Here is a 12,187-nt window from a genome sequence, read left to right on the forward strand (position 1 = left end):
CACATATGAAAATCCAATCCATTTCTTCATCCAATTCAAGCCAAACTCTTCTGCTGAGCTCCCAACAAGCTGCAAAGATTAGAATTCAGACTTGCCAGGATAGAGACTACCTCACAGGACTTTATAATATTTCCCTAAATTGAATAAAGTCCCCTTTTGTATGTCCCCTGCTGTCCACAAAATACATGTTTGTTTTGTATCAGTTCAAAAGTATTTAAAAATGTAACTGTCTGATAGAAGTCTTTTTGTCTTTTACACTGGAAATATCAAATAGCAACAGTGCCTGACTGGCACTGAAGTAATGACATCTCTGATGTACAATATCTGGGCACTCATCTTGGAATTTGGCATTGTTTTGATGCACCACAGACCATTCACATTATTCTAACAAAATCCCAGCAGTAATTAACACTGGTGACAGAGGAACACCCTCGTAACAATCCCTCAGAAAATCTCTGCAGCCTCAATTGCTCTGAGCTCCAGAGCTGAATCAGGGGAACCCCACTAACATCTGTTATTACAAGAGATAATAACAACCTTTTTTTAATAAACCTACTCAAATAACCTTTGAAAAAATACACAAAGTAATAAGTTATTCAAGTGGACACAGCATGAGCTTTTCAGATTTGCCCTTCCCAAAGTTCTCCAAAAGCTTCAGAGAACTGTTAAGAAAACAAGTAATCTCACACTTGTGCAAGAGCAGCTCTTGTATTAAGCTTTACTCAAGCTTCAGAAGCAAAATACTTACATTTACTGGATTCTGGTTCTGCACAAAAATCTAACCCACAACTAGAAGTAAAACTGCTCCTGTGTAGCTTCAAAAATATTTTTGTGACCATATTAAAGTAGATTATAAGAAGTAGCACAACACAGCTGAGAAGATGAATTGAATTTAAAAACAAATTGCCTTTCTAACTCTTCCCACATGCTTCTCAAACTTACATGTTTCTTCTCACTCCCCAACCTCCAGATGATTACAGTTAGGAAGAGCCAAAATAACAAAATGAATCAATAAAAGACACCCCCAAGAATTGTAATTACTCATAGCTGAGAAGGCAATAGCTACAATACAAAGCCTAGAAAAGCCAGATAAAGGCTGGAGAGGGCATCTGAAAAAGAAAGGACATTCTCCAGGGTTGTTTCAGACAGGGGAAAACAACTGCATGCCAAGACAGGGACTTGCTTATACATGAGCACAGAGCTCTTTGTTTAACAGCCACCTAGGAAAGAAACCCGAACACATCTATTTTGGCCTCCATCACTTCAGAATATTAAATATTTTCAGCATCATTTCTGACACTGAGAACAAATCTTGGTTACCTCAAGTCCCCCTCTCTGATCAAGGGCCAGTGTGCAGTTCAGGACAGTGTTCCCAGGCTGAAAGGTCTACAAAGTTTGTCTAAAGATGGCAAACACACACCCACACCCCTATTTCTGACAGACTGTTTGACAGAATTACCCCCGTATCTTGATTTACAGAACTCTATAGAAGTGAAACAGAGCTTCCTTAAAAAACAAAAAGTACAAACATATGTTCTTTTGGACCTTCAGTGCTGTTAGTCCCATATTCTCTACCCTCTTACTGCTAAAAGAATTCAAAAAGAATATGCAAGTACCCAGCACTTCTCAGCACATGGCAAAAAGGATCAATTTTCCCATCTTGGAAAGCCTGACAGACCCTGCCTTTGTTCCTCACTAGAAAGGATTGCCAGCCATTAAATACCTGTTCACATCCACACCAGTTCCTCCAGCCTGTAAAAGGTTTTATGTGATACTTTGAAAGAAAGCAGCAGACACACTCCCCAAAGGAGAAAAACGAAAAGAAAACTTATTTCTACTTGTCTTTAGAGGAGCTGGTAGCTTCCAAACCCTGCCCCACTGCTCCTGTGGGAATGCTCACATGCTCCAGCTGAGGGACAAGAGTGGAGGTTCTACATGGGCACAGCAAAGGTGGTGTCACTGCAGGTAGCCTTGCACACACTCTTCAGAACAATCCCACCTTCAAACACCCTTCCCTCCTGGAAGCACGAGCAGACAGACAAGGGTTCAGCTCTTAGGGAAATGCCTTTTCCAATTACACTGATTAAGGAGGAGACACCAGTGTAACCAGTCTGAGTTACACTCAGCCAGCCTGGGGGAGGTTCAGGTTACTGCTGGGGAAGTTAAATGCAGTATTTGGCTACAGAGTCCAGCACGAATTTACACCAGATACAGACTGGACACAACCAGTTCCTCTCCAGCTTCCTTATCTTATCAGCCAAGATAATCACACCAACACAGAGCTGGAAGGAAGGTGAAAGATGCTGCCAAGTGCATCTTTCACCCCTGATAGGTGCTTCCTATGCACTATCAGGAGGCTAATTAGGAAGGAAGAAAACTCTGCAGCCTGCACTAGAGGTGTGAGATAGGATGAGCATTCTGCACAGGCTTGATGTCCTCCCTTAAAAAGGCAGAGCTGGCAGCATTTTGAGGACTTCAGATTTTGGCTGAGAGGGCTGAAAGCAGAACAAGGGATAAGTCTGCAGAGCCACTGGGCTGGAGGGCCCACACCAGAACCCCTTGTTTGGCAGCACAGTTTGTTTGCTTCTCCCAGTGACTAAACAATTTAATTCTCCCCTGCAAAGGGAGGTCTGGGTGCCTATTCCTGCCAGTTCTGCTGGAAGGCAGGACACAGACTGCAGCTGACTGGCTCACCAAGGGATTTCTTTTCTGGGGCTTTGAAATAAATGCCAATAGGTCTGATAGTAAATGAGTTGTCTCATTTACACCAGAGGGCTGCTATGACAGCAGCTCCTACAACACCTGAGCGGATGAGTCAGGACTGAAGTGTTCACACAAGCAGGGGTGACATGCAGGAAAATATTAAGGAGGGAAGAATTATAAAATCATAGAAGGTTGAAAAGGGAAATGTCATCTACATGAAGAAGAAAAAACCTAAGCTGAGGCAAACATCAAGACAACTAATGCAATTCCCACTCTGTGAATAAGAAACAGAGTATAAAATGACTTTACAGAGACAGATGTACAAGGGAAAGCAGCTTGCTGGTGGAGAAGATATTCCTGTTTGGATTCTGCTGGAAGATAGACCAGAAGATTACCATGGCCCCTCTAGCTTCACTCTCTGTGTGTCTGCTTAAATAAATATAAAGCCAGGAAAAGTTAGAAAGGAAGATAAGAAAGCTCAGCATGACAATTCGAGTGTGACCCCCGGGAAGCCTCAATAATTCAGATGTTTGTCAAGACTTTCTCAAGATAAAAAGATGAAATGGGAAACAAGTTTTGGTGCTATGTTCCAGTACTCCAGTGAAGGGCAGCAAACAAAGGGAGGACAGAATTGACAAAGTCACAAATCGCAAGTTTAGACCTCTAAATCAATAAGTTATATCTAGACACACAGACACAAATCCACTTCTGAGAATTCAAAACATAACAACTATGACAGGCAAAAAAAAACAAAAAAAAACCCCAGACATGTTGCTTACAAAGGGGTTAAGAGGAAAACCCCAGGCAATGAAAATGCAGTCTGCACCGCAATAGAAACCTGCAGAAGTTTTATTTGGAATAGCAGAAAGAACAAAGTGGCTAAAGAAAGAATTTAAAATAATTGAACAGTAATTTTGAGGTATTTTAAAGGAAAAATTAGTCTTACAGCAGACATAATTGGACAGAATTATCCAAACACTCTAAAGCCAAAGAAATCTAAAGCAACAAGCCAGACCTACTCCAAGTGGCTGGAAGCTTGGGAGGATACACACATAGCTGGATGAACTAAGGCTTGAAACATTCTGTATGCTCTGTGGGTAAGAGACTGGAAAAGATGAAAGGCTCAAATGAAAACAGACAGTTTCACCTAAAGCCCATCAGCACACAGGCAGCAGGATCCAATGGTATCTGAGAGCCAGGACAGCACTGCCAGGAAAAGATTTGCTCCATGACTCTGGGAATATGGGCTGGCACATGGGGAAAGGAAGAGGAAAATGGCAGCACAAGAGAAAGAGGTATAAAAGAAACTAGGTAAGGAGAGTGTATTTAAAGGCTTCTCCTGAATGTGATTCTTCCCTGTGAGGGTGGGGAGGCCCTGGCACAGGGTGCCCAAAGGAGCTGTGGCTGCCCCTGGATCCCTGGAAGTGCCCAAGGTCAGGTTGGACGGGGCTTAGAGCAATCTGGGATAGTGGGAGGTGTCCCTGCCCATGGCAAGGGGTGGAACTGGATGATCTTCAAGGTCCCTTCCAACCCAAACCATTCTATGATCCATTCTATGACTCTACAGTTTCCCAGCAACACTGGTCAGCTCTTGTTTCTAACATCTTTCAGTTTTTAGCCATTATTTTGGGTAAGTGCTCAATACAGCATTTCACTTTCTTCCTGAACCTTTCCCTAAGGATTAAGAGCACACAAGAACTTCCTCACATTTACAGATGATGAGACATGTGAGAAGGCTTGGCTCAGAACCCAGACCTCTCCATGGACATTAGATTTTTAACAGATTTATTTTACTGCAGAGAGAGAATCATCTTTCCCTCATTTCCCTCCCCTTTAAAAAAAAGGCAAAATGAAGCTTCCAAAATAACAGAGATGGTGGATTTATATTTGTCTGTCACTCTGGCCTGTTGTCCAACTAAGCCAGCTCAGCACCCCTGCCCAGCTCTGGGCTTTGAGCAGTGTTTACCTCCCCCTCTCATCTCTTCCCAGCTTTCTCTGCCTCAGTTTCCCCAGTTCCTGACCCCCAGCTGGACAACACCTTTCTGTGCTCCAGATCCAAGCTCTGTGTGCTCCACCTTGCCATTCTAATCCCTCTTTGTGGGAGAGCAATGAAAAATCACACCTGCTCCCAAAAGCAGAGGAGAGGAAACCCACGTGGCAGCCCCAGGAGCCACACTGGGGGTCCCAACAGGCAGAGCAATGCAGGGAAAGTGGCAAATTATGCAACCACAGAACTGAAAAAAATCCAAGGGATCCCAACAGAACTGAACACAGAATGCTAAACTGTTTAAGCACATTGTTTGAGATGGGCAGCACTGCTTAAGTTTCCCAGTTTGCATTATTTGCAGATCTTTCTCAGCAATGACAAGGACAATAAAGTCTTTTTTCCACTGAAACCCTTCTACTTTTTTTGCTAATATATGCCCTAATTCAGCAGAAGCCTAAAGAAGTGGCTGTGCTTACAAATACTCAAGAAACAGTTCCTGTCCACACACAAAAACATTCTGAACACAAAGATTAAAATAAATAAATTAAAATAAATGCGCCCGTTAAAGAGAAGTGGGATTCTTGCAATTTAAAGAATATTATTCCAAGGTCTCCTTAAGAAATTACATGGGTCTTTTGTCACTACACAAAACCAATCTTTACATAATGCTGTGAACCACTGTAATTTACTTTCAGAAGTCAAACTTTTGCAGTTCTGCTACAGCAACTGTTTCCAGATTGTGAAAAACGAGGTTCACTCTTAGTAAAATTTTAAGAAAAGTTTAATAAAAGGGACAATTAGGAGACAACAGCAAAAAGGGCGTTAGGGCCGGGTGCTTCTGCAGAGATCCAAAGGCACAACTCCACATCCAAAAAATCGGCTTTAAAAGTACAGCGCTTATTTCGTATTCATCACCATCATGCATCATTCATTAATCCTTTGGAGTTGCTGAGCATCATCTTATCAGTTTTATCTTCTCCCTTGGCTCCATTGGGTTTATTTTTTTTCTTCTGATAAGATTTTCCAGGAATGTGAAGACCCCCCCCCCCATCCTTCCCAAACTGGCCACACAAACTGCAGCCATTCTACAGCATTGCATTACAGAGCCCAGGCAAAGCTTCTCTCACATTAAGGAACATGAAAAAACCAACACCACAATCCGTTCATAACAATTCTGGGACACGCGAAAAGCCAACATCACAGTACGTTTATAACAGAGGGATCCGCGGTGCTGCGGCCCGCCCGCGGAGTGATCCGCCAGGAGGGACTATTTGTGATGCGGTCCTGCCCGCGGAGGAATCAGCGGTGACGCGGCCGCACGCGGAGTGATCCGCCAGGAGGGACTATTTGTGATGCGGTCCTGCCCGCGCAAGGATCAGCAGTGATGCGGCCGCACGCGGAGTGATCCACTAGGAGGGACTATTTGTGATGCGGTCCTGCCCGCGGAGGGATCCGCCAGAGGGATCAGCGCTGGTAAAAACGAGGCTCCCTCTTAGCAAAATTTTAAGAGAATTAAATAAAAGGGACAATTAGGAGACAACAGCAAAAAGGGCTGCTATAAACAGATACTGTAATTTTGGCTTCTCACAAGTATAAAGGTAGATACTATATAATGTTAGAAATGCTTTTTGCTGTGTGGATGTAGTTTTCTCTCTTTTTAGCAAGAATGTTAGCAAGGGTGAGCACGTAAGAGAACCTCCAAACGGACAGAGGATGAGGCCCAAGGAGCTGCTGATCAGCACTTTGTCCAGGGAACAAAGGGGCCCAAAGGCTGCTCTGCCCCAAGAACGGGGTCCCAGGGGGGCCAGAGCCGCTCTCACCGCTCTGCCCGGGGGAGGCAAAGAGGCCAAAGCTGCCATCAGCCCTGACTGTCTGGAGAATTGAGAGATCCACCCTACTATCAACTCTCACCTGGCGAGCCCAACCCCAAGAATCAAAAGAAATAAAACCACAAGGCAGAAGAATACGCCTGCTCTAAAAAAGGCGGGACCAAGGAGTGGCCATGCAGAACAGCTCCGGGAAAAGTTTGAATATGCACAAAGAACAGACAGTAAAAAATGGTATAAAAAGGACTCACCTCGAGCACCAGGTGTGCTCTTGGCAGAGCGCCAAGGCACCTGGCCGTTACCCCTTTGCTTTATTTGATGTGTCTCTTATTGTCTTTATATTAAACCCTTTAAATTCTCACAGGAGAGTGAACCTCGTTTTTCACAGGGCGTTATGCCTTCGGCAGAGATCCAAAGGCACAACTCTACATCCAAAAGATTGGCTTTAAAAGTACAGCACTTATTTCGTCTTCATCACCATCATGCATCATTCAGTAATCCTTTGGAGTTGCTGAGTATCATCTTATCAGTCTTATCTTCTTCCTTGGCTCCATTGGGTTTTTTTTTTTTTCTTCTGATAAGATTTTCCAGGAATGTGAAGATCCCTGATCCTTCCCAAACTGGCCACACAAACTGCAGCCATTCTACAGCATTGCATTACAGAACCCAGGCAAAGCTTTTCTAACATTAAGGAACATGAAAAAAACCTACATCACCATCCATCCATAACAATTATGGAACATGCAAAAAGCCAATACCACAGTACATTTATAACACAGATGAAGACAAAATCAGTTCAAGAGAGGTGCTAGAAATAAATAAATAAATACAAGAGAATGGCAACTGTATTGCAGAAGTCAGGAGTTACACTGCTAGCAGATGTATTATTAATGGAAAATAACTTTCCAAACCAATTTTTTTCCAAGTCTGAATGGAAGGAAAAAAATCTCCATCTCCTCACCTCAGCCCCAAAAAAATGCATTTATAATCTTGCCTTGGCAGTAAAATAATGTAGAAAGTAAAAGGACACTGCTCACCCCTCCATCAGATCCTCCCAAGGACAGTCCCCTCTCTGCTATTCTGCAGGCAAAACAATAATCTCAGATGAGAACTGAAGTCTGATTACTTTGTCCTTTAATGTCCTTATTTACAACACCTAACTCCTCAGTAAGCGGTATTTGATGCATCAGATATAACCCAACTGAGTTAACAGAAGCTCCTATTTCTTAGAAGCCCTTCATGAAAATAAAATATTTGTGTTGTAGAACATTTCTGAGCTCGCAGCTCCCTTCCACAAATCCCAAAAATACCCTGAAAACAGTCCCTTCGCAGAGGACTACAGGGTCAGCTGCAGCTGGTGATTACCCAGACAGAGACACAGCTGCAATAAAGCTTACATTGTTTTGTTCTGCTTTTACAGGCCAAATGGAGGCCAAGTGAAAGTCCTTTAAAACTTATTTAATTAATTTTCCTTTCTTTCTGTGAAGTGCTCACGCCCCTCAGAGACCTGAAGATTCTGTGTGAAAGAACTGCCCCCATTACAGTAAAAATGGAAAATGGCTTTAATAACAAAAATTCCATTGTTTTAACCAGTCTAACCCATCCTGCTCCACCCATCCTACACCTCAGACTGGCACAATGTCATTGAAGTCAGTGCTTTTAAAAGTTTGAGCTAAAAGAAAAATTACCTACGAATTCTTTCAGCTTCTTCCCTTGTGATTACAGCATCGGTCACACCTCTTCCACACTTCCTAGGAGTGCACCCTGCAACACAAAGAGGAAGAAAAGAACCCATTGAAACCACTTCAACCACCTGAAGGGCAGCTTTTTAAATGAGACTTCACACAAAAGTCTCTCTTGAAGTCACTCCTGAAGCACACGGCTTGGATATGCAAGGTAAAAAAGCTCTCCTAAAAGTCATTGCTAAGAAATCTAACATTAAATTTTAAAAGCTCCTGGGAATAACAAGTCAGCAGCAAGAGTTCCAGGTGAAGAATATATGAAAGTTCTTATAAGTCTGGTTGACAACAATCTTCAGGCAAGAAGAAGAAATAAGACCAGTTCTGAGCCACCAGAGACCTTGGGATGTTACATTTGGCACTTTTCTGGGGACAATCCATATACAGATGTAAAGCCACAGGAGAGATGGGCTGAGTGTGTTTTCTGACACCTGCCAAAGCATTCAGTGCTGCTGAACTAAGTGGCACTTCAAGGATTATTTGTTCATCAGAACACAAAACTCCTGGAAAGAAATCAATCAATTCACCCATGGAGGACAAAAGCATCAGTCTGCTCTGATCAAAAGCAACTAATAACAATGACCAGGCTGATAGAAGTTTTGCCAGGAATTTTGTACGAATTTCCAAGGGAAATCTGATGTTCAAGTAGAGAAGAGCTAGGAAGGAGTAAACTCAAAGGAGAAATTCAATACTCCAGGACAAACCCAGCTATTGAGAGCTTCCTTTCTACAACATTCTGCAAAGTTTTCTGATTTCAGAAGAGATTTGTTCCTTTTCCAGCTGCAAATATCAGCACAGCTCTTATCCTTTGGAAAGGCTGGTGCTGGAGAGTCCAGGCTTGGCAAAACTACAGGGTTACCTCAGACAATTGTTACATGTCTGGGGTCTCTGACAGAGAACTGGCAAAGAGTACTGGAAGCAGGAGGTGTTCTGAAGGCAACAGGGTAAGTTTTCCCAAATGGAGAAAAAACTCCAACAAACAGAAAAATGTAGTCCAGCATAAAGTCAGTCAGGTACCAACAATACAGCACAAACACTGGGTGAATTCTAAGGAAAAACCAGAACAGTCTGAAAACAATTCTAGCAGTAAGAACGTGTCCTCTTTGTCTTAGAGACCATGGCACATGTGAACAATGAAGTGTCAAAGGCATACCTGGAGAATCTCAGGAGAAATTCAGATTAATATTGCAAGTACCCGGTAGCTTCCACAGATGTGTGCCCAGCAGACACAAAACCATCCTGTTATCTAATAAGGCACCATCAGCTTTGGCTATCAGGTAAATCAAGGTAAAGGAGGAACATACCAAAACATGCAAAAACACAAGTACTGTCTCTGGCCCCTGCTCCTGTTCAGCACAAAAACCAGAATGTAACACAAAGGACCAAGCGCCCAAAGTGCACTTACTTAGTGGTATTTAAGTGTCTCCTAGTTAGTGGTATTTAGCCAAGAACCACTTACTGCTGAGACAGAGATAATTCACAGGAGGAAAAAGCTCCATTAACATGTTCCCCTGATGCACAGGATCATAGAAAAGTTTGGTTGGAAGGGACTTTGGAGATCATCTCATTCCATGTCCTGTCCTGGGCAGGGAACAATCCACCTCAAAGCCAGACAAGAGCAGGCAAAGACTTACAGCTGCCATCCCCACAGCAGTCTGCCTTAGACCTTTCCAGGCATCTCTGCTTTCCACTTCCCCTGACCTTGTCTCTGGAAAAGCACCTTAACTCTGTCTCCTGGGCAGTGGCCATGGATGCTTTGTGCACTGACACAAAATGTCAACACACAGGAGAAATAAGGTTTCATTATGCACAGTAGCCACAGTAGGTGTAAGTAGTTAACGTGTCTCAGGAGAACAGAAATGGCCAAGGTCTGGCTACAGAGTTTAGAATGCAGGTGAGACTGTGCTCATATAACACCCTACCTTCTGCAAATATAATCAGTTAAGTGCTTGGCCTCTGAAACATAGCAAATTTTATTTGGTATGAAGCATGTTTAGAGGCAGGCAGTGCTATGGAAATAAATCCTGCTCTGACACCAGCTACCAAATCACTTGAAGCAAACTGGAAGCTCAGTTGCACCAAGTTCAGCTGGAAGCAGGGACAGGTGCATAAATAAAAAGCTCATTTTAGCTGTGGAAACTTCACAGCTGAGCATCAGACACTGAGCAGTGACAGGAATGCGTCTCCTCCTGACACAGAGCCCACAGCTGTGGGTGCCACGCCAGAGCAAAGAGTGAGAATGAAAAGCTATTGAGTGACAGAAACCTATTTCCCAAGTGCCTAAAGCTGCCGAGCTGATCCATAATCCGCATTTTCTGGGACACACACAAAGCTCCTCGGCAGCTCATCACCACCCTCGCGTGGGGAAAAGCCCAGCACGGAGCTCGTTGGCAGCTCGGCTGCAATTCACCAGCTCACAGCGGCTCACACGCTCCTAACCCAAATCAATCACGGCACTTAGGCAGCAGCACCCAGCGAACAGCTAATTAGAAAGGCGAGTCCATCGTCCCCATACAAAGCCAAGAGGTGATACCTCACTCTGCAGCCTGCTGCTCCCCAGGACACCCCCAGAAATAAAGAACACGTCCATTCCTTTTCCTGGAGAGATGTGCTTGAAGCTCTTGCCCACCCTGAAGTTCCAGCTTTCCTTACAGTGAAAAGAATAGAATGAAAATTAAAGAACAGAAAGGAAACAATGAAAAGAGTAACTGGAGGGATGGCCCAGACCACAAGTCCACAGCTCAAAAAATTGCTCTTGCAAGCCAGGGGAGGCAAAAATAAGGTTTTGTTGGTTTGGGGGCTTTCTTTTGGTAAGCAAACACCACAGTAGCAGAATCCAGAGACTTTTAGCCTCAGTTCAATCACAACCAAATCTCCAGCTGCAGTTTTCTCTGGTCTTGCACTATGCAAATGCAGCCAGCAGCAGTTTCCCCTCATAGTAATTATGAAAAGTTAACACAGAACATATGCTTTCATGTGTTCTGTCAAAAAAAAAAATTACCTTACCAAGACAGTTTTCTTGGCCTAAATAATATTTAGGATGAATCCTCCAAAAAAAGATGCTTCAGTAGCAGCACTGAGGAAAAACTATGTGACCCCAGACCATATATTAAATTTTGGTTTATGTTATAAGTCTTTTTGACCAACAGCACCAGGACCAGCCACCTGAAGAGCACAGGGGGCTGCAACCTGTCAAACACTTTCTGTCAGAACTGGCACAAAGAAAGTTAAAAATTACAGAATCACAGAACAGCCCAGGTGGGAAAGGACCTCCTAAGATCATCTGGTTCAGCTTTTTGTGGTCAAGAGAGCCTGGATAAGATTACCCAGCACAATGCTCAGTCACACCCTGGAAACCCTCAGTCACAGGGTCTGCACTGCATCCTTGGGGAGGTTGTTCCAGTGACTGTTGTCTCTGCAATGATTTCTTTCTTACATCAAGATGAAACCTTGCCCAATGCAAGCTGTACCCACTGTGCCTTGTCTTCTCCATGTAGCTCCTTGCACAGGCAGAGCTTCTGTCCTCTGTAGCTTCGCTTTAAGTACTGGAGTACTGGGATGTGTTCTCCCTGAGCCCTCTCCAGGGAAAGGAAACCCAACACCCTGAGGCTTTCCTGAGAGGTTCTCCAGCCCCTTGACCACCTTTGCTTTTCCTCAGCTCCAAGCAGCTTCTTCCAGCCTCCAGCTTTGTGTCAGCAAGTGTTTTCTCAGCAACATCATGAACCAGATACAACCACCAATCTGGCTAAAAACTTTTAACTCAGATGTATTACTTTTTGTAGATCCATCAGCTTATCAGTCAACACACAGCCAGACATGCTGACAAAAGCCAAGAGCAGAGCTGCTCTCTGGCAGCTGTACCAACTAAAAATGTTCACCACAACACACTTTGCAAATCTGAAAGAGAACATCAGCACTGCTCATCCATGGAA

General features: G+C 43.6%; 1 protein-coding gene across 8 annotated transcripts in view; it reads right to left on the reverse strand.

Annotated features, from left to right (window-relative positions):
* The window catches only part of OGFOD3 (2-oxoglutarate and iron dependent oxygenase domain containing 3), a 50,147-nt gene that overhangs the window by 36,607 nt on the left and 1,353 nt on the right, over positions 1–12,187 (reverse strand). For all 8 annotated transcript variants that reach the window (XR_011155837.1, XR_011155835.1, XR_011155836.1 and 5 more), the window contains exons 3-4: positions 8,205–8,280; positions 7,554–7,596 (exon numbers count right to left, since the gene is read on the reverse strand). Coding sequence is in view for 2 of the 8 variants with exons in the window: in XM_069032984.1 (XP_068889085.1) it covers positions 7,554–7,596; positions 8,205–8,280 (119 nt within the window). In the remaining 6 variants the exon portion in view is untranslated. The remainder of the gene's footprint in view (positions 1–7,553; positions 7,597–8,204; positions 8,281–12,187) is intronic.

The sequence above is a fragment of the Aphelocoma coerulescens genome, chromosome 18, assembly GCF_041296385.1.
Source record: "Aphelocoma coerulescens isolate FSJ_1873_10779 chromosome 18, UR_Acoe_1.0, whole genome shotgun sequence".
Lineage (NCBI taxonomy): Eukaryota > Metazoa > Chordata > Aves > Passeriformes > Corvidae > Aphelocoma > Aphelocoma coerulescens.